This window comes from Tamandua tetradactyla, chromosome 7 (genome assembly GCF_023851605.1).
Source record: "Tamandua tetradactyla isolate mTamTet1 chromosome 7, mTamTet1.pri, whole genome shotgun sequence".
In the NCBI taxonomy this organism is placed as follows: Eukaryota; Metazoa; Chordata; class Mammalia; order Pilosa; family Myrmecophagidae; genus Tamandua; species Tamandua tetradactyla.
The window spans coordinates 137,607,119-137,634,075 of NC_135333.1; the positions used below are offsets into that span (position 1 = coordinate 137,607,119).

General features: G+C 37.8%; 1 protein-coding gene and 1 pseudogene across 1 annotated transcript; one reads left to right on the top strand and one right to left on the bottom strand.

Annotated features, from left to right (window-relative positions):
• The first annotated feature begins 6,794 nt into the window (after positions 1 to 6,794).
• On the top strand, positions 6,795 to 12,389 carry LOC143642686 (lysozyme C, intestinal isozyme-like). The gene is made up of 4 exons (XM_077111380.1): positions 6,795 to 6,968; positions 8,613 to 8,774; positions 10,928 to 11,003; positions 11,515 to 12,389. The coding sequence occupies exons 1-4, from the start codon at positions 6,833 to 6,835 to the stop codon at positions 11,579 to 11,581; spliced, it is 441 nt and encodes a 146-aa protein (XP_076967495.1). The 5' UTR covers positions 6,795 to 6,832; the 3' UTR covers positions 11,582 to 12,389.
• A 13,384-nt stretch (positions 12,390 to 25,773) lies between these two features.
• LOC143690184 (protein EURL homolog pseudogene) lies at positions 25,774 to 26,699 on the bottom strand (annotated as a pseudogene).
• Positions 26,700 to 26,957: the final 258 nt, after the last annotated feature.

A 26,957-nucleotide genomic window follows, 5' to 3' on the forward strand; every position in this document is an offset into this window, starting at 1 on the left:
TATTTTTGGCTGGTGTCTAGGCATTTAATTACCTTAATTAGTTTATTCTTGGGATTGCTTTCACTTTTCTTACCTAGGATGTTCTTGCTGGATGACTTTGCTGTCTATCTGTTCTTTGACATTCAGTTCAGCTTATTCTGGACCTCTAGCTTAGATTTCATTCAACAGATTGAATTTTTCAGTTCTTGTTTTCTTGTTTCTTGCCCTGCCTGTATGGTGCCTTCCCCCCACACCCCCTTTTGGAGGGTGTACTTAGGTATTATAGACCCCAGCCAGATTTTCCCAGACCAAACTGGCTTACTCTCAGGAGGAAAGAGTCTCCCTGAGGGGGAGACCCAGCAGATTGAAAAGCTTTCCGGTGAAGCCTCTAGACTCTGTGCTTTTTTTATCCTGCCCAGTATGTGGTGCTTGTCTGCTCATGGGTCCCACCAGCATACGATGATGTAGTACCGTTAACTTCAGCAGACACTCCCTGCTGGAGGCATGGTTGAAACAGAGGAGAGGTTGTAGGCTGGCTTTAATTGCTCCACTTTTCCCAACCCTGGGGTCTGAACTCCTTGAGGATGTGAATCCATCTGAGCTGGGCCCCACCCCTCTTCCACGGAAGGCACACTCAAACAACCTTAATTCTGCCTATGCCTGGGGCAGTTAGAGCCTGAGAAGCCCTACAACTATATCCAAAGGGTAGTCAAGTAGTAGGAGCACAGCCACAAAAAAGAAAGAAAAATCCTTTTCAGAGCAGGAACCCCATGCCTCAGGTTTGCCAATCAAGAGTTTAAGTTGGTATATTGCTTTGTGTATCTTCAGATTCTATGTACCCCCTCCTTTCCCTCAGGGCCCAGACCCTTTCAAGTATTATGTGCTATCCAATCCAAAAAACTCTGTTTCTCTTTCCACCAGCCATGCCTTTCTGCGCCAGGGCAAAACCCAGCAACCTCTGCTTTGACTAGAGGTTCAGCTGAGCTGGGGGCCTATTTTAGTAGTCAGAATTTGTTAATTAATTCCACAATTGAAGTTTGGTTAACCTCAGCCCCTGCTGCTAGTAAAGTCCCTTTCCTTTCCCCTCTGGAAAGTAGCCTATGGGTGAGGGGCGCTGGCTGCCTTGACTTGGGGAACTCACAGTTCTGGGGGGATTGCAGCAGATTCATCTGGTCCAGACTGGGGTACACTGTGTGTCCGGTCACTGACATGGCCCCAAAAGTTATTCTGTACTGTTCCTGGCTATTTACTAGTGCTCTGGAGGACAAACTGAATCCCACTCCTCACTATGCTGCCATCTTGGCCTGATCTCTCCACAACCCATCTTTAAAAAAACAATTTTTGGGGGGGTGCCAAAACTGGGATCAATAAAACTTTTTTTAATGTGTAATATATATAAAAGCAAAGAAAAAAGGTAATAATTTTCAAAGCACACTTCAAAAAGTAGTTACAGAACAGTTGCCAGAATTTGTCATGGGCTACCATTCCACCATCTCAGACTTTTCCTTTTAGCTGCTCCAAAACATTGGAGGCTAGAAGGAATATTAATATACTGATTCAACAACCATAATCATTTGTTAAATTCCATTTTCTCTGTTATACCTTTTTCTCCTTTAATCCTTCTCCCAGTCTACAGGGATCTTTGAGCAAGTCTTGTTCTGACTTTTTCATGTTGAGAAGGGGTGTCCACACTAAAGGACAGGGGGAGGTGATTAATTGATAATCCTGGAGAAACTGGTCCCTCTGAGTTTCAGGATTTATCTGACCTAGGAACGCTCCAGGAATTATATGTTCCAGGAAGGCAAACCTAGGGCATGAAACCTAGTTTCAGTGCCAGACTCATGCCTGTTCCCATTCTGGACTCCAGGAGTTTTAGTTGTTTAAGTGAGCTATGCAGAAAAGTTGATTTAGATTGTGTGTTACAGAAAATTGAGAGTCTAGACATAATAAACACTCTGCATTTGATCTCATACAGTAACTGAAGGTCTAGAGTATATACCCTCTCATCTTTTACCCTGCATTCTAATTTACCTTAGACTTAGCCAGATATTTTTGTGTTAACTCTAATGGAAGTCTATTTCTTTTTTTGGTTACTTTAACTCATTATATATAGCTACACTAACTTGCAGATCTGTAGCACTCCATTTCTGGGACCTAGGTGTCACAGAGCTACTCAAACTTCCAGGGAATAACAGGTGATACACATATAGCTCAGAAAACACAACCCACTTTTGAAAGGTCTGGTGTAGAGTGGAAATTTCTAAGAAGAAAACCACCTGAAATATGTCAAAAACTATTGAGGGCACTTTTAATGGTAATCATAAAGTCATGAGAGAACTTACAACTCAAGGTAGATAGCGTAGCAAAAGTTGTCATATAAAACCATGGGGCACTCCATAGCCTCAGAGCTCATATGCCCCTGGGAAGTAATACTGCTCTTATGCAAAGCAAACTAACAAAGTTGAACAAAACATTAAGAACAACAACAACAAAAAGATTCAGATACTACAAGAACTAGGGACTCCCAGTGCTTGGGATGCATTTAGCTGATTGAATATTGGATCTTGGGAAGACTGGATTAGCGCCATATTCCAAACACTGCCAATATTTTCCTCATAATAATTATCAAGGTATCCTTAATTTCTTGTTTTATTTTCAGAATAATGCTAAAAAAAACCCCAACTATCTCTCACTTTCAAAATTATATTTGTGTATCAGGTTTTTGATCACTTATTGTTCTAGTTCGCTAGCTGCCAGAATGCAATTTACCAGAAATGGAATGGCTTTTAAAAGGAGGAATTTAATGAGTTGCTAGTTTACAGTTCTAAGGCCAAGAAACTGTCCCAAATAAAACAAGTCTATAGAAATGTCCAATCAAAGATATCCAGGGAAAGATACCTTGGTTTAAGAAGGCAAATGAAGTTCAGGGTCTCTCTCTTATCCAAGAAGGCACATGGTGAACACAATTGTGGTTTCTCCCTCAGCTGAAAGGGCACATGGTGAGCACAAGATCATCTGCTAGCTTTCCCTCATGGCTTTCTGTTTCATGAAGCTCCCCAGGAGACATCTTCCATCTTCATCTCCAAAGTGCTGGCTGATGGACTCTCTGCTTCATGGTACTGCAGCATTCTCTGCTCTCTTTGAATCTCCTTCATTCTCCAAATGTTTCCTCTTTTATAGGACTCCAGAAACTTATCAAGACCAACCCAAATGGGTGGAGACATGTCATCACCTAACCCAGCTTAATAACCACTCTTAATTAAATCACACCTCCAGGGAGATGATCTGATTACAGTTTCAAACATACAGTATTAAATAGGGATTATTCTACCTTTATGAAATGGGATTTTGATTAAAACATGGCTTTTCTAGGGTACATACATCATTTCAAATCAGCACACTTATGATGTCTTAGAGGATAAAACCTCTGCAAACTACCTTCACTTACCCTACAATACTGGTGCCTCAAATAATATTCCTCTCATGTCATTCAGATATCTTGTTGCTCATCTTAGATAGAACCCAATTTTCCATTGATGCTCCAATTGGCCATAGTTTTGTCAAATATTCCCTCTTCCCTGGGACATGACATTCAACCTCCCAGCTATGTGGATGCCTGGGATATCTTTCTACCTCTGTAGGACAGCACAAAGTTAATCTTCATCGGCGATGTTTTGTATGAAAGATCTTCATGAAAAGGGGGAAATGTTATAACCAGGGCCTATTGAACTTCAGGCCCTGGTTATAACATAGTTCACAGCAAAGGAGGCACTCAAGGTGGACACCCTATGCTGATGCGATCAGATTTCAGAATTCATACATTGGAGAAAGAGACTTACAGGAAATAGGACAAGAAAACAGGGGCTTAGCTCTGCCCAATCAGTTTCAGGCAAGTTTCCCTCTGCCTTGAATTTTCAATGAACCACTAGAACAGCGCTCACCTGACAACCATCATTTCACTTCTTCTTTTGGAACATAAATTCCAAATGTCCCCTGACTGCTTTGGATCAACTGCTTCTATGTGTTGCCAAATTTGTGTGTTGTTTTACCACTAACAAAGCTCTCTTCTTTCTGTTTTCAATAGCAGTTATTTTGATAGCCTGTTACAATGAAAGGCACATGTAGCATGCCCATTCACAGGAAAGTGTATATAAACTAACTTTAAGTTAAAAAGATCTGTACAAAGTAGTGAATGCAGAGAAGACAACTTCAGGAAAATGAATATTAATCAAAGATCAGCTCTCCTTTTCAGTATATAAAATGTTTGTTTATCAGGTTTTTTTTTTCTTGGTTAAAGTTGCTCAAATAAAATAGAAGCAACTTCTTTTTTGGAAAACAATACAACTTCCCAATTCTTCCTGAGTCACATCTTTTTTTTTTTTTTGTAGAATTATTTATTTCTTCCTTCAATTATGTCAGTTTCCACTTCATAAATGTTGGTGATAGGTTGTTAGGTATGCATATGTGTATAATTGCTTATCTTCCTCCTGGCTTAAACCTTTTATCAATATATACATTCTTCTTCTTTGTCTCTTATACAACTTGGTTTGAGCTCTCTTTTTTTCTATACAATAAATCACTTAACTGTGAGCAAGGGTGAGGCTATCTTCAGACATTTCAGGGCAGGCTGAGGCCTCTGCAGAGCCTGTGTTATGTCTGCTGCTAGCAGTGTGAGCTGCCCGTGACTCAGCAGGTACACACACTCAGGTGGTGGGTCTTGCACCAACGCACATCAACTCCATCTCAAAATGCTGTCAGCGATGTTTCTCTATCCTACTAACCAGGCATGACTGGCTTTAAACCAAGCATTTGCCACCCCTGACAAACATGTTGGGGGTCCCAGAGGTACCAAGGATCATTTATACAAACACTCCCAGGCCCTCCCTCCACACACCAGTCAAAGCCTCTGCAATGGTTCCTGCTGGCTTTTACGCAGTGTCCCTGTCACTCCCCCTCTAGCCTCTCCACTCCGGCCGAACTGCCCATCTCACTCACCTCGTCTGGTAAAAGCTACAGAATGTCTAAAGGATGGGCCTGGCCCACTCCAGAGCCAGGTGGCACTCATTGCATCTAGACTAGATATGACATAGGAAAAGCCCCTACAGTCCACCAGGCTAAACAGATCCCTGGAGGCCATGTTGCAGGAAATGGTTTCCTTCCCTGTTTTGGGCCTGAAGAGTGGGAGGCACGGCCTTATTTAGACAGATGTGCCTCACTGTGCACTGCTTACTTTGTAAATGGTTCACCCTGTTGTTCACTTCTCACAGCAGTCCCAGATGACCAGAGACCTATGGCTTCAGAGCCACATGCCAGTCCGGGGGTCCCATGGGAGGTGGCTCCAGGGACATCAGGTGGGGCTGCAGGGCATGTGCCCTGGGGCTGGAGGCAGTCATAGTAGCCCTTACTACAACTGAGGAGCTGCAGCTCCAGGGTCAGATAAACAGAGGTCTCCAAACCTGACCTCAGAGCATGTGACCAAGTCAAGGGTCAGCTGCATTAACACAGAAACATGCAGGAACATCAAACTGGGGTGTGGACAGGTACCTGCTATGTAGATAATAAGATCATGACTTTGTAAAAAGTATGTGTGAGTATGTGTAATACTCAGAAAAAAATCCAGATGGATTTCACAAAAATGTTATCAGTGGTAGTTTCTGAATTACTCTTTTTTTCCCTCTGCATTTTCTAACCTTTTTACAATGAACGTGGATTACAACAATAATAATAACTTCAAAGGCAGGGTCAATCTAGCATAGGTTATTTTAAAACAAAGCTACCATCAATTCCTGCATGCCTGAGCCACATCTTTAAGCAATGCCATTTCATCATTTCCTTGTAGGTAATTTTTAGGACATCAGGGTGTAAATGAGAGTTAAGAGTTATCAGAAGAATATAGTTACCGAATAATTATCTAGATGCATTCTTATTTTCTAATATATTGTGGAGTAGCCTAAAGTAAATACCAGAAACTACCGTAACTCACTGAACTGTAACCCAGATATATGTTAACATTTGGTGTAGCCAGAAATAAATATCTGTAACTACTGAAATTCACTGAACAGTAGTCCAGATGCCTTGATGTTTTGATCATGATGCTTTGCTGTATAACTAAGTCGTCTTTACTTTGAAGTACAAAGCCTCATGATAACTCTTGACTGGAGGCTTGTACCTCCTTATCTTGTCATTCTTGTCCTTCTCCTACAAGATAAGGAGACTTTGAAGTGTAGTGCTCTTGTAGGCAGTAGTTATCTTACTAGATAAAGCTAGTGCTAACCAGAATTGGCTTACCGGACATATGCAGCAGCTTAACCCTTATACTATAGGGAACCTATACCTCATTTTAATATTAAAAATCAAACCAAACATCATGTTAAGGTCACCATTTTCTGACAAATGTCCTGTGACTAAGCATGCACTCAATCTGCACATTCTCAATGATTAAATCTACTCTAATCTTGTCATCTCAGCCATTGTACTCATTAACCTAAGTCTGCCTGACTCATTTTGAAACATATAAAAGTTCCTGCACTCTGGGAAGCAAATTTGAGGCCCACAGCCTCCTGTTCTTGCGTCCCACTTTGCTATAAAGCTCTTTCTGTCTTTGAAACCCAGTGTCACAGGATTGGTCATTGTGTGCAATGGGCAGCGACTCAAGCTTTGATCTGTATCAAGGGTATCTAGCTTCAAAAAAATAAAAAACTTTTAATGTCAATGGAACAATAAACAGTTCCTTCTTTCCATGTAAATCAAAGGGTGCAGCCCATTAATGATTAGGAGAAGAAGGAAGTTAACAGATGTTAAATACTGGAGCTGGCTTGCCCTATTCAGCCTAGAGGTTGGCTTCGCAGTCAACATGAGGTTTCTCCTTGCTCTGGGGCTTCTCCTTCTTTCTGCCACTGTCCAGGGCAAGAAATTTGAAAGATGTGAATTGGCCAGAGCTCTGAAAAAACTTGGAATGGATGGCTACAAGGGAATCAGCCTGTCAAACTGTAAGTCTGTTCTCCTTCATCCTTCGAGATAGTTATCAAGAAGATGACAGGCACTAGGAGAGGAGGACAATAACAAAGGAATTTTCTATTTCTTTCAAGTTTCCTTTATATAAATGGTTAAAACACTGACTTGTTTATGTACAGTCAGAGATCCTAGATGTACAAATAGGGCATGGAAAGGCAAAATTCCTTCCATTCCAAGTCCAAACTGACCTGTTTAATTCTTCTGATTCCACTGAATTGTCAGGTGCTCAACTGCACATATAGGATGCTAAGAGATACATTTGAAGACCTGGAATATCACTGTCAAGTCCTTTATACTTGACTTCAACCATTTTCCATTTAGAACTCCAGTTCTGAGAACCTAGATTGACAAGTTCTTTTTTTTTCTAATTCTCCTGAATTGACATGGGATTGTGAACAGAAAAGATTTGAAAATTATGTTGACCTCTCCAATAAAATGGGCAGTAGGAACCTATTTCCCCTCAGTAACTGTGTTATATCAAGATCCCTGAACCTGAACCTGAACCTGAAATAATGTTTATTATTCTTAGTCACCCTGCTGGATTAACTATTTTGCATTTTCTTCCACACAATACAAGGTGTGCCCTGAGTAACAGACACTTTATATTTTAGTTCATATTTATCAAAAATAATCACTGTACTGCTCAGTTGAATTCAAACATCTCCTCTGAATCCCTATTTTTGGATGAATGAGTGGATGGATGAAATATTCTTTCCTCTTCTCTAACTCCTGTCTTCTAGATTCTGAATATTCAAATCTACCTTTAGTGATTCTAAGAAATTTCATTTCTCTCAGAAAATCCTCATGTCTTATAATCAAAAGTTTTCCCCAATAGCCTAGTATCAACTGTGAATATACAATATCCACTCAACATACCTGCTGATTTTTTAATTCTAGGCCAAATGTTGCCTAAGGGATAGGGAAAGCTTAAAGGCAATGGAAGAAGCATCCAGTTAAACATTTTTTTTAAATATATTGCTTCATTAGTGTTATGGTTGCATGGAACAGGGACAAGGTTTAAAGCCTCTCACAATGTTACACGGAAACAGAACAAACCCGGGCCAACGCTCGGAAGTTTCAGGAAGTAGGTTTTATTGTCTATGACCATGGGGCTCACCCAGTAGCCTCTGAAAGTCTGAGCCCCCAACAAAATGCTAAGGTCAGTTTTTATAGACGGGATGGCATATTGAAGACAAGGTAAACGACTGGCTGGTTTGGATCGGGAAGGGCGCAAAGCTGGGTTTACAGAAGGGGATGAGCCGTTGGCGGGGAGGGAACTTCACAGGGACTTCTCTTATCCTGCCCACTGACCCTTCTCGGCCTGGGAGATATTTCACACAGGGAATGGCCTGAGGAAACAGGGTCTGCTTGCTGCAACAGAAAGTGGCTTTAACAAACAGGGGCTGCCTGCAACATCATAAGGTGATTTGCATCACACAAGAATTCTCTTAGGGGATCAATAACTGTTATGTGTTAAAATGTTCTGTAAACTGAATTCATCTTTAAAATTAAGGAGTAAATCGTAGGTAAAACAGAATTAGCTATATAGGACAGATTTTGGTATGCAATATTAGTGATTTGGTATTGTGTCCTTATTAGTGAAAATAATTTCTTTCCAGGGATGTGTTTGGTACGATGGGAGAGTGGTTATAACACAGGAACTACAAACTACAATCGGAACCGGAGCACCGATTACGGGATTTTTCAGATCAATAGCCAATACTGGTGTAATGACGGCAAAACCCCAAGAGCAATTAACAACTGTGGTATATCCTGCAGTGGTAAGGCAAGCTAATGTATGAGTGATGGCACAGGGCCCATGTGGTTAATCTTACAGAGACAGGGACTCAACACAAATGTAAATGCCTAGAAGGGTTCATCAGGCGCCTAGGAAAGCGCCATCTCAAGTTCTAGACACTCAGTGCCATCTGCGTCATAATTTCCTAAGTAAGAAATTAAAAGTCTGGGACCATAGAACTTTGCTATTTTTAAATATATGAAAGTTTGTGGAATGGCCTTTTATTTTATCGGGAATGTTTTTCTTAATCTTTTGTCCAGAACAATGCCATATTCCCATTTACATTGGGCAAGGGGAAGGGTGTGGTGGTTTAGGGATAATTTGTCTGTGTGGGCCTCTTTAGTCTGTTTTTGCTTTTTATTATGAAATGTTCTAAATATATAGACAGTTTGAGACTTTAGTATAATGAACTATCATGTGCCCACCACGCATTTTTTTAAATACCGAAAAACACCAAACAAATGCAAAAATTCCTATTTTGATCATTCCGTTCTACATATATAATCAGTAATTCACAATATCATCACAGTTGCATATTTATCATCATAATTGTTTCTTGGAACATTTGCATCCATTCAGAAAAAGAAATAAAATGAAAACAGAGAAAAAATTTATACATACCATACCCCTTACCCCTCCCTTTCATTGATCACTAGCATTTCAAACTAAATTTATTTTAACACTTGTTCCCCCTATTATTTATTTTTGTTTCATATGTTCTACTCATCTGTTGACAAGGTAGATAAAAGGAGCATCAGACACAATGTTTTCACAATCACACAGTCACATTGTGAAAGCTATATCATTATACAATTATCTTCAAGAAACATGGCTACTGGAACACAGCTCTACATTTTCAGGCAGTTCCCTCCAGCCTCTCCGTTACATCTTGAATAACAACCACCACGTATTTTTAATATTTAACATTTTGCTAAATTTGCTTCATATATGTATAGTATGTACACTTGTGTATGTCTAGATATGCATATATATTTATATTTTGTTTCAGGAATTTAAAGTGAATTAAAAATATTATGACATTTCATTTCTAAATTCTTCAGTTTGTGTCTCCAAACAATACTGTTCCTATATAATCATTACTATACCTAGCAGGTTAATTTATGGATTTGTTTATTTAGGGTGGAAGAAATATTTTGTTGAATTCATATAAAAATAGAAATAACTTGGAATCTTTGGGGCATACAATAGTGAATAAGTATAGGAAACTTGACACTGTTACATTTTTAAACGATAAATTACTGATAGAGCAGGTTAGCCTCAGAATGCTCTTCATGTCTAAATCCAGCTAAGTTTATTTTAAAAACACTTTATATTATATAATATTCTGTGGCCATTGAATACAAATTAGGAAATACAGAAAAGAAAAAATTCATTGATAATCTCACTACCCAAAGATTTATATCCACTGATACTTTTTTGGGTACATATTCTTACAAAATATATATCAGTCATCTATGTGAATATAAAGCTGAATCATGCACATATGATATACCCACAAATAAACATGTAAACACTGTATACTATAAGAAAAATGAAATTTAGCGTATGTATTGCCTTGTAATTTTTTTGATGTCTCAAAATTATTATCATGTCAACAAATGCAGATCTATGTGTATTATCATTTTTGAAGGATAATTAGAATTCCATTATATGAATATTCCACGTGTGGTCCGCACCAAATGATAAGCACTTAAAGTTTTTCCCATTTTTCCGTTTTATAAATTGCTAGGAAAAGCCTTGTACATACAACTTTGGGCGTATTTCTTCTTATTATTTTTTAGTATTAATTCTGAGAAGTGCAACTGCTGAGTGAAAACTTACCAGTCAACTTGTTTTTTTTTTCACAGAGCCTAGTACAAACAGAACCTTCCATCATATTAGTTAGTAATTCCAGAACTTCCAATAACTTCATTAACAAACAGAATACTTTATTTCATGTCCAATGATATGGAATAAAGGGAACATTCCCCCACCCATATTTGTACGTATTTGGACTCTTGGAAAATAATTTCTTAGTATTCCTACCTCAGCCTAATAAAGTAAGGCTGACTCAAACAAAACTTATAATGAAATTTCTAAGACAGTTGTTTTTATCCCTCACTGCCTCTTTCTCAGTTTTGCTGAAAGATGACCTCACACCAGCGGTGAAGTGTGCAAAGATGATTGCCAGTAGACAAGGCATTACCGCATGGTATGTTTTCAAGTCTTGTTTTACCCCAGTGTTGATATATGCAGATAGAGAGATTTTCAAAGCCCAAAGTTTGATACTGAGAACTGAAAAGTACAATCTTAGGTTTATGGTAAGCCATGATTATGTTGATCCTTAAGAAGACAACCTACCTTAACAGATTCTGAATCTTACTCTCTTCCTCACCAATTTATTTTAGAGGATTTCTAGAGCTTTTAAGCTTTTTCACACGGTACCTTCTCACATCTGGGAATTATTTTCAGATGGGGAAATGTGGTATGCACTTTGTAGTTACTGTTGTGGAATGTGCACAGTTCTACAGATATGTTCAGCATCCAGTGACGGCTTTGGGGAGGAGTCCCCTGTACCTCACTTACAAAAAAATAGTACCTGCCTCTATCTATAGCCTCAGCCTTATTCGTTGATAAAGTATTTTATTTCCCCAAAGGATTTGAAGTTGCTTATTACAATGAAGGCATTGTAAACTTTTTTGTTGTTTCACCTTTCTCCACAGGGTGGCATGGAAAAACCGTTGTCGAAACAAAGATGTCTCTCAGTACATTCGCGGTTGTGGAGTTTAACTGCAGGGTTCCTTCTGCATCTCATTTTGCCTCTTTTTCACACAAGGGAGTAGTTAGACGACAGTTCACATTCCCATTTTCCCCCTTGGAGCAAAAAATGATTTTACAGAAGGAGGAGCAAAATATGGTGGGTCCTCTCAGAGACTTGTATTTACTAATGTGCTCACTAATGGATATTAAGCATGAAACATTTTTATGTTGTTAATAGAACTAATGCTATTGAGACTTATCAAAAATTTTGGTTCTCAAATACACCTTCAGTATTTTCAGTTCTTAGTCAAAGAAATAACCTACACTTAATTTTGAGTAATACAGGTATTCCTGTATTTTTGGGTTAAAATGTAGCAATTGATGCCTTCATTTGATCAGTCATTTCCAAAGCAATAAAAATAAGCACTATTTGTTGGGCAATATAAATGCTTTTAAAAAACAAGAGGCCAAACATCTAAAAATAGAGCCAGCCTAAATTAAGAATTTGGATTTCATAAAGTATGTGACCCTGGGTTTAAATATTTCCTCAGTAACTTAATTTGATTTCATATAGCTATAAATGAAGACTCACCATTTTTATATCAAAATCTGTAATAGTCCTTAAGAATTCTCATATGCATCCTACTGATCAAGAAGGAATACAAAGATGATTAGATGAGCTGTTACTATTCTTTAATTTTATCAATTTAGATTTAAGCACCATGATTAATCTTTGAGGCAGATGACTTTGCAAGCATTGATGAATGGCTAATTTACTATAGGTTGAAATTTTGCATGTTGTATACAATGCAAACATCATTAAAGACTTTGCAACTCATACCTTTTCCTTATTTATTTAAGACCCACCTGAGGCTGTTAGATAGGGAAGGAGAGAGGGAGAGACGACCCTAACACACGCAAGAACTTCCTTTTGGCACAGGCTCACCTAGTACTCATTCCAATCAGCACCCTGAAAAGCACCAAGTGAAGGTACAACTCATCTACCCCTCATTACCATAATCAAAAAGGGAAGTACCCCTCCAAGTCCTTATAATGCAGGAATCCCAACAACGATGAGCTTTTCTCCCTTGAGTAATGCCTTCACTCAACCCCCTATGCATTAAACTTTTCTTGCTGTACACACTGATCATTCCTGAAATTCCTTCCTGGCAACTGAGTCAAGAATCCTCATGATGTCAACCCCTGGTTAAGGTTTCAAACACTCTGAGAACTCCCTAAGGCCCCTCTGGCATCACTTCTAGTGTCTCTGAAGAAAAAAAAATAGAGATGCTGGTTTTTTTTTTTTTTTAATTTAATTTTTTTAAAATACCAAAAAACACCAAACAAATGCAAACATTCCTATTTTGATCATACAGTTCTGCATATATAATCAGTAATTCACAATATCATCACATAGTTGCATATTCATCATCATGGTTATTTCTGGGAACATTTGTGTCTATTCAGAAAAAGAAATAAAATGAAAACAGAAAAGAAAATTTATACATACCATACCCCTTACCCCTCCCTTTCATTGATCTCTAGCATTTCAAACTAAATTTATTTTAACATTTGTTCCCCCTATTATTTATTTTTATTCCGTATGTTCTACTCGTCTGCTGACATGGCAGATAAAAGGAGCATCAGACACAAGGTTTTCACAATCACACTGTCACATTGTGAAAACAATATCATTATTCAATCATCGTCAAGAAACTGGAACATAGCTTTACATATTCGGGCAGTTCCCTCCAGCCTCTCCATTATATACTGACTAACAAGGTGATATCTACTTAATGCATAAGAATAACCTCCAGGGTAACCTCTCGACTCTGTTTGGAATCTTTCAGCCATTGACACTTTGTCTGATTTCACTCTTCCCCCTTTTGCTGGAGAAGGTTTTCTCAATCCCTTGATGCTGAGTCTCAGCTCATTCTAGGGTTTTTCTCAATCCCTTGATGCTGAGTCTCAGCTCATTCTAGGATTTCTGTCCCACGTTGCCAGGAAGGTCCACACCCCTGGGAGTCATGTCCCATGTAGATAGGGCGAGGGTGGTAAGTTTGCTTGTTGTGTTGGCTTGAGAGAGAGGCCACACCTGAGCAACAAAAGAGGCTCTCTTGGGGGGTGACTCTTAGTCCTAATTTTAAGTAGACTTGACCTATCCTTTGTGGGGTTAAGCTTCATATGAACAAACCCCAAGACTGGGGGTTCAGCCTATAGCTTTGGTTGTCCACACTGCTTGTGAGAATTTCAAAAATTCAACTTGAGGAAGTTGAATTTTCCCCTGTTCTCACCATTCCCTGAAGTGGACTTTACAAATACTTTTCCACTCACTGATCAAATCACTCTGGGATTTATCAGGGCATCACTCTGGACAAACCAACAAAATTCCATGTCCTACTCAAGATTCCATGTACTTATGGTATTCAGTTAAGCTGTCTACATAAGTTATATTAGGAAATGCACTAGTCAAAATATAAATTTTGTACCAAATAAACATTTTTGCTTTAGTCTCACACATAAGTTGAAATTTTTAAATATTAATTACCATCTATTTTCAGCACCCTGCAGTAATGACATTCCTTTGTTCTTCCTCATGCACATTTTTTAAATTTGTGCATTTAGTCACTGTCATCATACACTCTAGGTATTCCTAGATTATACCATCTCCGTGTTTATCGTCTATCTTTCTTTCTGATTTCATTTATGCCCCCCTCCCTCTATAAGTCTCACATTCAGCTTCATTCAGTGTTTCGACATAATTGTATTACAGTTAGGTAGTATTGTGCTGTCCATTTCTGAGTTTTAATATTCAGTCCTGTTGCACAATCTGTATCCCTTCAACTCCAGTTACCCATTACCTTACCTTATTTCTATCTCCTGATGGTCTCTGTTACCAACGAAACATCCCAAGTTTATTCACTAATGTCAGTTCATATCAGTGAGATCATACAGTATTTGTCCTTTTGTTTTTGGCTAATCTTACTCAGCATAATGTCCTCAAGGTCAATCCATGTTGTTACATACTTCATAACTTTATGCTGTCTTAAAGCTGCATGATATTCCATCGTATGTATATACCACAGTTTGTTTACCCACTTGTCTGTTGATGGATATTTTGGCTGTTTCCATCTCTTTGCAATGGTAGATAATGCTGCTATAAACATTGGTGTGCAAATGTCCGTTTGTGTCCTTGCCCTCATGTCCTCTGAGTAGATACCTAGCAATGGTATTGCTGTGTCATATAGCAATTCTATATTCAGCTTTTTGAGGAACCACCAAACTGCCTTCCACAGCAGTTGTACCATTTGACATTTCCACCAACAGTAGGTAAGTGTGCCTCTTTCTCCACATCCTCTCCAGCACTTGTCATTTTCTGTTTTATTGATAATGGCCATTCTGGCAGGTGTGAGATGATATCTCATTGTGGTTTTGATTTGCATTTCTCTAATGGCCAGGGAAGTTGAGCATCTCTTCATCTGCCTTTTGGCCATTTGTATTTCCTCTTCTGAGAAGTGTCTGTTCAAGTCTTTTGCCCATTTTGTAATTGAATTGGCTGTCTTTTTGTTGTTGTGTTGAACAGTATCTTTATAAATTCTGGATACTAGACCTTTATCTGATATGTCATTTCCAAATATTGTCTCCCATTTTGTAGGCTGTCTTTTTACTTTCTTGATGAAGTTCTTTGATGTACTAAAGTGTTTAATTTTGAGGCGTTCCCATTTCTTTCTTTCTTTCTTCAATGCTCTTGCTTTGGGTGTAAGGTCTATAAAACTGCCTCCAAGTATAAGATTTATAAGATATTTCCCTACTTTTTCTTCTAACAGTTTTATGGTCTTAGATCTAATGTTTAGGTCTTTGATCCATTTTGAGTTAATTTTTGTATAGGGTGTGAGATACGGGTCTTCTTTCATTCTTTTGCATGTGGATATCCAGTTCTCTAGGCACCATTTTTTGAAGAGACTGTTCTGTCCCAGGTGAGTTGGCTTGACTGCCTTATCAAAGATCAATTGTCCGTAGATGAGAGGGTCTATATATGAACACTCTATTTGATTCCATTGGTCAATATGTCTATCTTTATGCCAGTACCATGCTATTTTGACCACTGTATCATCATAATATGCCTTAAAGTCAGGTAGCATGAGACCTCCGACTGCATTTTTTTTTTTCAGGATAACTTTAGCTATTTGGGGCACCCTGCCTTCCAGGTAAATTCGGTGATTGGTTTTTCTATTTCTGAAAAGTAAGTTGTTAGGAATTGAATTGGTATTGCATTGAACCTGTAAATCAATTTAGGCAGAATTGACATCTTAACTATATTTAGTCTTCCAATCCATGAACAAGGTATGCCCTTCCATTCATTTAGATCTTCTGTGATTTCTTTTAACAATTCTTATAGTTTTCTTTGAATAGGTTTTTTGTCTCTTTAGTTAAATTCATTTCTAAATATTTTATTATTTTGTTTGCAATTGTAAATAGAATTCAGTTCTTGATTTCCCCCTCAGATTGTTTATTACTAGTGTATAGAAACACTACAGATTTTTGAGTGTTGATCTTTTAACCTGCCACTTTGCTGTACTCATTTATTTGCTCTAGTAGTTCTGCTGTGGATTTTTCAAGATTTTTAACATATAGAATCACATCATCTGCAAACAGTGAGAGTTTTATTTCTTCCTTTCCGATGTTGATGCCTTGTATTTCTTTTTCTTGTCTAATTTCTCTTGCTAGAACTTCCAACACAATGTTAAATAAAACTGGTGATAGTTGACATCCTTGTCTTGTTCCTGATTAGGGGGAAAGTTTTCAGTTTTTCTCCATTGAGGATGATATTAGCTGTGGGTTTTTTTTATATATTCCCGTTATCATTTTAAGGAAGTTCCCTTCTATTCCTATCCTTTGAAGTGTTTTCAACAGGAAAGGATGCTGAATTTTCTCAAATGCCTTCACTTCATCAATCGAAAAAAATATGTGGTCTTCTGCTTTGATTTATTGATATGGTGTATTACATTAATTGATTTTCTTATGTTGAACCATTCTTGCATACCTGGGATAAATCCTACTTGGTCATGATGTATAATTCTTTTAATGTGTTGCTGGATTCGATTTGCTAGAATTTTGTTCGGGATTTTTACATCTATATTCATTAGAGAGATTGGCCTGTAGTTTCCTTTTTTTGTAATATCTTTGTCTGGCTTTAGTATGAGGGTGATGTTGGCTTCATAGAATGAGTTAGGTAGCTTTGCCTTCTCTTCAATTTTTTTGAATAGTTTGAACAGGATTGGTACTAATTCTTTCTGGAATGTTTGGTAGAATTCACCTGTGAAGCTATCTGGTCCTGGACTTTTCTTTTTGAGGAGCTTCTTAATGACTGATTCAATTTCTTTACTTGCGATTGATTTGTTGAGGTCATCGATTTCTTCTCGGGTCAAAGTTGGTTGTTCATGCCTTTCTAGGAAGTTGTCCATTTCATATACATTGTCATATTTATGAGCATAAAGTTGTTCATAGAATTCTGTCATTACTTCCTTTATTTCTGTGGGGTCAGTGGTTATGTCTCCTCTTCCATTTCTGATCTTATTTACTTGTATCCTCTCTCTTCTTCTTTTTGTCAATCTTGCTAAGGGTCCATCAATCTTATTGATTTTCTCATAAAACCAGCTTCTGGTTTTGTTGATTTTCTCAATTGTTTTCATGTTCTCAGTTTCATTTATTTCTGCTCTAATCTTCATTATTTCTTTCCTTTTCCTTGCTTGGGGTTAGTTTGCTGTTCTTTCTCTAGTTCTTCCAAGTGGACAGTTAATTCCTCGATTTTTGCCCTTTCTTCTTTTTTGATATAGGCATTTGGGGCAACAAATTTCCCTCTTAGCACTGCCTTTGCTGCATCCCATAAGTTTTATATGTTGTTTTCATTTTCATTTGCCTCAACATATTTACTGATTTCTCTTGTAATTTCTTCCTTGAATCACTGGTCGTTTAAGAGTGTGTTGTTGAGCCTCCACATATTTGTGAATTTTCTGGCACTCTGCCTGTTATTGATTTCCAACTTCATTCCTTTATGATCTGAGAAAGTGTTGCATATGATTTCAATCTTTTTAAATTTATTGAGACTTGCTTTGTGACCCAGCAAATTGTCTATCTTTAAGAATGATCCATGCGCACTTGAGAAAAAGGTGTATCCTGCTGTTGTGGGGTGTAATGTTCTATAAATGTTTGTTAAGTCTAGCTCATTTATTCTATTATTCAAATTCTCTGTTTCTTTATTGATCCTCTGTCTAGATGTTCTGTCCATTCATGAGAGTGGGGAATTGAAGTCTCCAACTACTATGGTAGATGTGTCTATTTCTCTTTTCAGTGTTTGCCTCATGTATTTTGGAGCATTCTGGCTCAGTGCATAAATGTGTATGATTGTTATGTCTTCTTTTTGAATTGTTCCTTTTATTAATACATTGTGTTCTTCTTTGTCTCTTTTAATTGTTTTACATTTGAAGTCTAATTTGTTGACTATTAATATAGTTAATCCTGCTCTTTTCTGATTATTATTTGCATGAAATATCTTTTCCCAGCCTTTCACTTTCAACCTATATTCACCCTTGGGTCTAAAATGTGTTTCCTGTAGACAGCACATAGATGGGTCCTGTTTTTTAATCCATTCTGCCAGTCTATTTCTTTTGATTGGGGAGTTTAATCCATTAACATTCAATGTTATTATTGTATGGGTAGTACCTTCTTTTACTATTTTACCTTTTGGATTTTATATGTCATATCTAATTTCCCTTCTTTTTAACTTTACTCATAATCTTCCTTTCTACACTCTTCTCCACACCTCTCTCTCCTGTCTTTTCATATTGGTCTCTAGTGCTCCCTTTAGTATTTCTTTCAGAGCTGGTCTCTTGGTCACAAAACCTCTCAGTGATTTTTGTCTGAAAATGATTTAATTTCTCACTCATTTTTGAAGGACAATTTTGCTGGATATAGAATTCTTGGTTGGTAGTTTTTCTCTCTTACTAATTTAAGAATATGATTCCACTGTCTTCTCACCTCCGTGATTTCTGCTGAGAAATCTACACATAGTCTTATTGGGCTTCCCTTGTATGTGATGGATTGCTTTTCTCTTGCTGCTTTCAAGATTCTCTCTTTCTCTTTGACCTCTGACATTCTGATTAGTAAGTGTCTTGGAGTACGTCTATTTGTATCTTTTGTCTTTGGGGTATGCTGCACTTCTTGTGTCTGTAATTTTAAGTCTTTCATAAGAGTTGGGAAATTTTCAGTGATAATTTCCTCCATTAGTTTTTCTCCTCCTTTTCCTTCTCTTCTCCTTCTGGAACACCCACAACAAGTATATTCATGCACTTCATATTGTCAATCAATTCCCTAAGACCCTGCTCATATTTTTCCATTTTTTTCCCTATATTTTCTTTTTCTTGTCAGGTATTGGATGTTCCATCCTCCAGTTCACTAATCCTATCTTCTGCCTCTCGAAATCTATCATTGTAGGTTACCTTTTGTTTTCATCTCTTCTACTATGTCTTTCATTCCCATAAGTTCTATGATTTGTTTTTCAGACTTTGATTTCTTCTTTTTGTTCGTTCCTTGCCTTCTTTATAGCCTCCCTCAATTCATTGATTTAGTTTTTAGTTAGGTTTTCCATGTCTGTTCGTACATTCTGAATTAATTGTGTCAACTACTGTATCTCATTTGAATTGTTTCTTCCTTTGACTGGGCCATATCTTCAATTTTCCTAGTGTGATTTGTTATTTTTTTCTGGTATGTAGGCATTTAGTTACCTTAATTAGTTTATTCTGGAGATTGTTTTCACTTCTTTTACCTATGGTTTTCTTGCTGGATGGATTTGTTGTCTATCTGTTCTTTGACATTCAGTTCAGTTTTTTCTGGACCTCTAGCTTAGATTTTGTTTAACAGAGGAGAATTTTTCAGTTCTTGTTTTCTTGTTTCTTGCCTTGCTTGTATGGTGCCTTCCCCCCACCCCAACTTAGGACAGTCTGCTTAGGTAGTATAGACCCCAGCTGGATTTTCCCAGACCAAACTGGCCTCCTATCAGAAGGAAAGAGTCACCTGCTTCGGTTGTCCCTGAGGGTGAGACCCAGCAGGTTGAAAGACTTTCCTGTGAAGTCTCTGGACTCTGTTTTTCTTATCCTGCCCAGTATGTGGTGCTTGTCTGCCTTTAGGTCCCACCAGCATAAGATGATGTGGTACCTTTAACTTTGGCAGACTCTCCGTTCTGGGGTTGTGGTGGAAACAGAAGAGAGATTGTAGGTTGGTTTTAATGGCTTTAAATTACCAAGCCCTGGTGTCTGAGTTCACCTAGGAAGGGATTCCACCCGAGTTGGGCTTCAACACTACCCTAGGGAAGGCACAGGTTCCAGACAAGCCCTCCAATGAGCTTGTTTCTGCCTATGCCTCGGGCAATTGCAGCCTGAGAAGTCCTGCCACTGTATCTAAAGGTGGTCAAGACTTTGTAGAAACACAGCCACAAAAACCTTTGTTTCCTTCTTTTTTTTTTTCCATCAGCCCTGCCCCCTTGGCACCAGGGCAAAAATGAGCGACCTTTGCTTTGACCAGGTTCACCTGAGCTGGGGACCTATTTTAAGTAGTCAGAATTTGTTAATTAATTCCACAATTGGCATTTGGTTGGGCTCAGTCCCTGCTGCTGGTAAAGTGTCTTTCTTTTACCCTCTGGGAAGCAGCCTATGGGGTGGGGCACTGACCACCATGGCTTGGGGAACTCACAGTTCTGGGGGGGCTCGCAGCTGGTCCAGTGGTCCAGACTGGGGTACACTGTGTATCCAGTCAGTGACGTGGCCCCAGGAGCTGTTCTGCATGGGTTCTGGTTATTAAGTAGTTGTTCTGAAGGATGAACTAAATCGCAGATATTGCTAAGCCGCCATCTTGGTCTGCCATCTTCCGGGCTAGAGGTGTTTTTAAAAAACACTTCAGGGTGGTGCAATGGTGGCTCAGTGGCAGAATTCTCACCTGCCATGCTGGAGACCTGGGTTCAATTCCCAGAGTCTGCCCAAGCCAAAAAAAAAAAAAAAAAAAAAAAAACCCAAAACAAACAAAAACATTTGGCACTCAATATTTCCTATATCCTCACCTGAACCCAAAAAATTTGAAATAGGCTGAGAAAAATTTGCAAGCACACTGACAGATCTCACTTTAAATCTATTACTGCAAAAAATCTGAAATGGCCATCAAATCTGCCTGTCTATCTAAGGCCTTGCTCTGTAATCCTTCTGTGCTGATGTCCCCACTCTCCAAAATGAATGTTATCATTTCATTTTTCCTCCTCTCTCTTCAAAGCCCTGGCACCCCGACTGCACTCCCCATTCCTAAACCAAGCTCTGCTCTCAGAAGATGATTTGGCCTCATATTACACTGAAACAACAGAGGAAACCCCAAACAATTTCTCCCCTCGCATCCTATTCAATTCCATCAATTATCCCCATAAGTCCTTTATAATAATAATTTTTTTTTAAAGTGTGATTCAGAATCATTTTTAATTGGTTGTCAGTTTCTTTAGTTTCCTTCGATCTGAATCACTTCTTCAGGTTATTCTTGACTTAAGACTATGACACTTTTGAAGACCAGGGACAAGTCATTTTGTAGAATGTCCCTAAAGTTTTCTGATTTTCTTCTCACATTGGATTAGGTTATGCATTTTTGGCAGGAAAATATACAGAAGTGATATTCTGTTCTCATTGGTCCTCTTTCGAGGCCCATGATTTTGATTTGTCCTGTTACTGATGTTCATTTTCATCACATGATTAAGGTGATGTCTGCAAGTTGTGTCCCCTGTAAAGAATTCTGGAGTGAACTTTGAAATGGATTCTTATCACATCTTGTATTTATTCACTTTTTTATTACATCTGTTTGATTCTGGCTTCTTATTTATTGAATTTATAGTGAGTGGTAATCCATCTTCTCCCATTTCTTTTGACCTACAAATTGTCCCTATTTTGGCTCATGAAGCTCCTTACAACTGACTTCTGTTATTTTGACAATTCCTCCTCATTCATTGAGCACTTTCTTGCTTTCCAGCACCAGATGTGCTAAGGCATATTTTCCTGTTCTTTCTCTGCTCCATTCCCCAAATCAGTCATTTCTCCCAGGAGCCCTGCTTCCCTTAGTGTATAATGGTGTTTTAAAAACAAGATCAAGCTATCAAGGTGTCATTGTTCCCTGGGCACAAGCACAGGATATATGTATTTATACTTATTTATTAATATATCAATTTATACTGGAAATTATGAATTCACATCAATATTCCCAATTCCAAACCCATGCCACAAGATTCATTTCAGATTTCTGCCTTTCCACATCAGTAACTCCCATCTCTGATACATAGAAACTTGGAACTAATTATCTTTAATATTCTTAAAAGTTACCTTTGATAAATTTGACTCGTTTGCCTGTATTTTACCTGTATCCCACATGGCCACGCCCTGGAAAAAATGCCTTCTTCATCCCCCTCAGGCTCTGATCCTCTCCATGGGACTATCTCCTCCTTTCCCTTCCCACTCCTGGATGCCCTCCTAACTGCTTCACAGCTCTGATTCTCCATGCTGGGCGGCTGTCCTGATAGGAAGGAAGGCACAATTTGATGACTCTTGATGACAGCCATATTCCAAACACTTAAGACAGTACTTTGAACATGACATACACTCAGTAAATATTGGTTAATTGCATGAATCTCATGCTGATTAATGAGTATATTCCCCCATGTTGATCATTCCAAGACTTTCTTACTCTTCAAGTTCATATCATGAATAATTTCTATGATTGCCAGGGTCAGGCACTAAGTCTGTGTGAATATAGTGGCAAAAAGCATCCATGGGCAGGGACAGGGAAGAGGATGGCAGCCAAGGACCTAACAGAAGAAGAGCTCAAGTTCTGGGACCATCCACTCAAGAAGAATCCCAGAAAGCTGGGGCAATATTGTCTGAGGAGTATGTAGCATCTATGAAGCTAAGGAATAGAGACTTGAAGACTGACAGCTGAAAGCACAGGTAGAATATATCAAAGAAGAGCCAGAGTGGTCTAAGAGCTTTAGCTGACTAAGGAACAGCCAGACCCAGCCAACCCGGATGAAAGTAGGCTGAAGAGGGAAAGCAATATTTATTCTTGCTGTTTTTGATAAATCTTTTGCTTTTTTCTTTTATGTATACTTGTTACTTTTAATAAAGCTACTAAACTAAATTACTACTCTTTTCTGAGAACAGTAAAAGTCAATATCAAAGATCGTTTTTGGAAGAAATGCAATTCCTATGTTGCTTAGTCTTGCCCCAGGATATTATTTGAACTGTAGAGTGATATACCAGATAATAACTGATCTCTTCATGTGGCACTAGCTATAATTAAGGCCTGAGCATGCTTCTTACACTTCTATTTATTGGATTGATTTGACAACATTTTCTTATAAGCTTTTGTGGCTATAGTCATTAATAGAAATAATATTTTTCAAAACTTGACTTGAATAGACAGAAACGTCTAGAAACAGAAGAATGAAGTCAGAGGACTCACACTTTCTGACTTTAAAATTTATTACATGTTCTAAAAACTGATCATGGTGATGAATATACAACTATGTGATGATATTGTGAGTCATTGATTGTACACCATGTGTGAAATGTTTGTATACTAAGAATGTATGCGCTTGTACTTTGTTTAATCAATAAAAGTTTTTAAAATAATAAGAAACAAGTAATGAGGGGACAAAGGCTAAAATCAATTGGATAGTTGGAAATAGTAGTGGTCAATGAGAGGGAGGGGTAAGGGGCATGGTATGTATGAGTTTTTTCCTATTTATTTCTTTTTCTGGAGTGATACAAATGTTCTAAGCAACGATCATGAATGCACAGCTATGTGGTGATATTGTGAGCCACTGTACACCGTGTATGGAATGTTTGTGTGTTAAGATTCATCAATAAAAGTATTTTTAAAACATAAAAAAAAGCACAAAACCTTATTACAAAGCTGCAGTGGTCAAAACAGCACAGTAATGACACCAAGATAGATTCATAAACCAGTGGAATCAAATTGAATATTCAGAAATAGACCCTTATATCTATGGCCAACTGATATTTAACAAGTCTGCCAGTCCGGTAAATTGGGAAAGAACAGTCTTTAACAAATGATGCTGGGAGAATAGGAGATCGATATATAAAGGAATGAAAGGGGGTGTGGAACTATTTCACACCATATGTAATAATTAACTCAAAATGGATCAACCCCTAACAATAAAAACCATATTTTTTTCCTAGAAGACAACCCGTGGTAGCAGCTTTTAGGATCTTCTTTTAGGCAATGGTTTCTTAGTCTTTACACACAAAGTACAAGCAACACAAGGAAAAACAGAGAAATAGGAACTCATAAAAATTAAAAATTTTTGCACATCAAGGGACTTTATCATGGAAATGAAAAGTCAGCCTACTTAATGGGAGAAAATATTTGGAAACCACATATCTGAAAAGGCTTTAACATCCAGAATATATAAAGGTATCCTACAACTCAACAATGAAATTGACAAATGACAATTAAGCCATTTTAAAAATAGACAAAAGACTTGAATATACATTTCTACAAAGAGGATATACAAATGTCCAAAACCACATGAAAAGATACTCAGTATCATTAGCTATCAGAAAAATGCAAATCAAAACCACAATAAGGTATCATTTCACAAACACTAGAATGGCTACAATTAACAAACAAACAAGCAAACGAAGAGCATGGAAATTACAAGTTTTGAGGAGGGTGTGGAGAAATAGGAACACTCATTCATTGCTGGCAGGAATGTAAAATGGTGCAATTGGAGGGCCCCATGTGTATTTGGACACGAAAAATAATGTATCCTATTTACTTGGACACTTTAAAAAGTTGTCAATTCCTGTTCTCGTTTGCTAGCTGCCAGAATGCAATATACCAGAAATGGAATGGCTTTTAAAAAGGGGAATTTAATAAGTTGCTAGTTTACCGTTCTGAGGTTGAGAAAATGTCCCTATTAAAACAAGTCTATAGAAATGTCCAATTTAAGGCATCCAGGGAAAGATACCTTGGTTCAAGAAGGTTGATGAAGTTCAGGGTTTCTCTCTCAAGTGAAAGGGCACATGGCAAACACAGCATCATCACTAGCTTCTTCTCCTGTGTTCCCGTTTGTTGAAGCTCCCCGGGAGGCATTTTCCTTCTTCATCTCCAGAAGTCGCTGGCTGGTGGACTCTGCTTCTCATGGCTATGTCGTTCTGCTCTGCTCTCTCTGAATCTCTCATTCTCCAAAATGTTTCCTCTTTTATAGAACTTCAGAAACTGATCAAGACCCACCCAAGACATGTCATCACCTAATCCAGTTTAACAACCACTCTTGATTACATCACATCTCCAGGGAGATGATCTAATTACAGTTTCAAGCATACAATGTGGATTAGGGATAGAAGAAACAGCTGCCTTTATAAAATGAGATTAGTATTAAAACATGGCTTTTCTAGGGTACAAACGTCATTTCAAACCAGCACAATTCCTCTTTCATCAGAATTATTGGAAGTTAAAACACAATTCAACTACATGGATTTCTACTCCAAAATACATTTATCTTTGGAAAACAAGGTAACAGTTGTGAAACTACTGTATTAAGAGAATAAAATGCAGTGATCTGAAATATGGGTGAACATATTCACACACAAAGTGCAAATATCATATACAGAGCTATTCAAATACATTTATAAAGGGAATTGAAAGGTACCTAAAATAACATTTTTAAATATAAAATTTTCATATTTAAATATTGCTCATAATAAATAAGAGGCAAATATGAATTCTGATTCCCTCTTTAAAATTATCTTTAGTTGTTCAGTTAATTCATATTCAGTTAATCTGAGTAACTTTTTGTTCTGGCTGGTGAATTATATTAAAACATGTTTAATAAAATCACATAAAAATAGCTTATTTAAGTAGTCACATGTTGTAAGAGTCAAGGAGGTGCATTTAGTAATTATGGGGAAAAAATTCCCAAAATGAACTTAGATGATTAACCTTAGAAGACTAGCACATAATGATCTGCTTTATTTGGTAGGATGTTAAGTAATGTCTTAAGCACCGCAAATTAAATGACCTTAAAAGAATGGGGCATAATTTTCTTCACATTTCTTCAAAGTTTGTGTTCCTGGTAGACCAATAAATGATAGGACATTTGAAGTAAATTTAAGTTTAGTTCAGTTGTTTATGGGTAGGTGTGGTTTCGTTCCTGTTCACCCCACTGGAAGATGTGGCAATTTAGAATAGTTCTTAGGAAACTGTTCGATGCCAACGTGGTAGACATGGAGCTCTGAGGCCAAAGAATATTTTTCTTGCACTAGATGTGTTAATTCTTCAAAAACTTCCTGGATTTGCTGCTGGAGCTTTACATTCAATTACTCTACTTCACCAAGAGTCATCAAATTCAATTCCTCTCTGCCATAATGTGGATGCTGGGTTTGGACATCAGCCTTTGGATTAGAGATTCTCTCTTCTTTTCTCATGCCTGGTTGTGAGTATGAGGCCACAGTACCCTATTCTGGCATAAAGTGGCACCAGCATCTTGTAACAGAGCACACCCAAAGTCTGTACTCTCCCTCTTCTCCAAAATTCTCTGTGTACAGTTTGAGATGCCACATGCACTTCCATCTATTCATTTTGCAGAATATTTTAGTACTTGGGAGTCAAACTGTGGTCATAACTTCTTATCAGGCTTATGCTTTAAATTAAACAGGTGATGCTGGGCATTTTTAGCACAATCAGAATATGAACCCAGATCCTTATTTTGGGTGTATTGTACAATCTAGTTTATCTTTTTGCTCAAAATGGTTTTAACTTCTTCATACATGCTTTTTGAAAGCTTAGAATGAGAAAATTTTAAAAAATCCTGGTTTGCAATCAAATGGTAATTTTCAAAGCAGTCTTTATGGCCCCTTAAAAAGTAGTGCAAGAGATTAAAGAGGTTAAAAGGTGTGCAAGCGATTAGATTTGGTGCTTGCTCAATATTTAACTCAAAAAAGATATGGCAGAAGGAGAGCATTTCATTGTCTGTTCCCAGTTTACAAACACTGCAAATGTTGTCATCATTCAAATCAATATTTACAAACTGCTCCTCTTGGTTCATAGTGCCCCATCCTGCTCCATGCAGCTTTGGCTCCTCTCCAAACACAAACATTCTTAACATACAAACATCTCATGAAAGGTATACTTTCTATGACTCACAGTATCTCATAGTTGTATAATCATCACCATGATCATTTTATAGGACATTTGCATCACTCCAGAAAAAGAAATAAAAAGAAGAAAGAAAAGACTCATACATCCCATATCCCTTACCTCTCCTTCTCATTGACCACTAGAATTTCCATCTACCCAATTTATT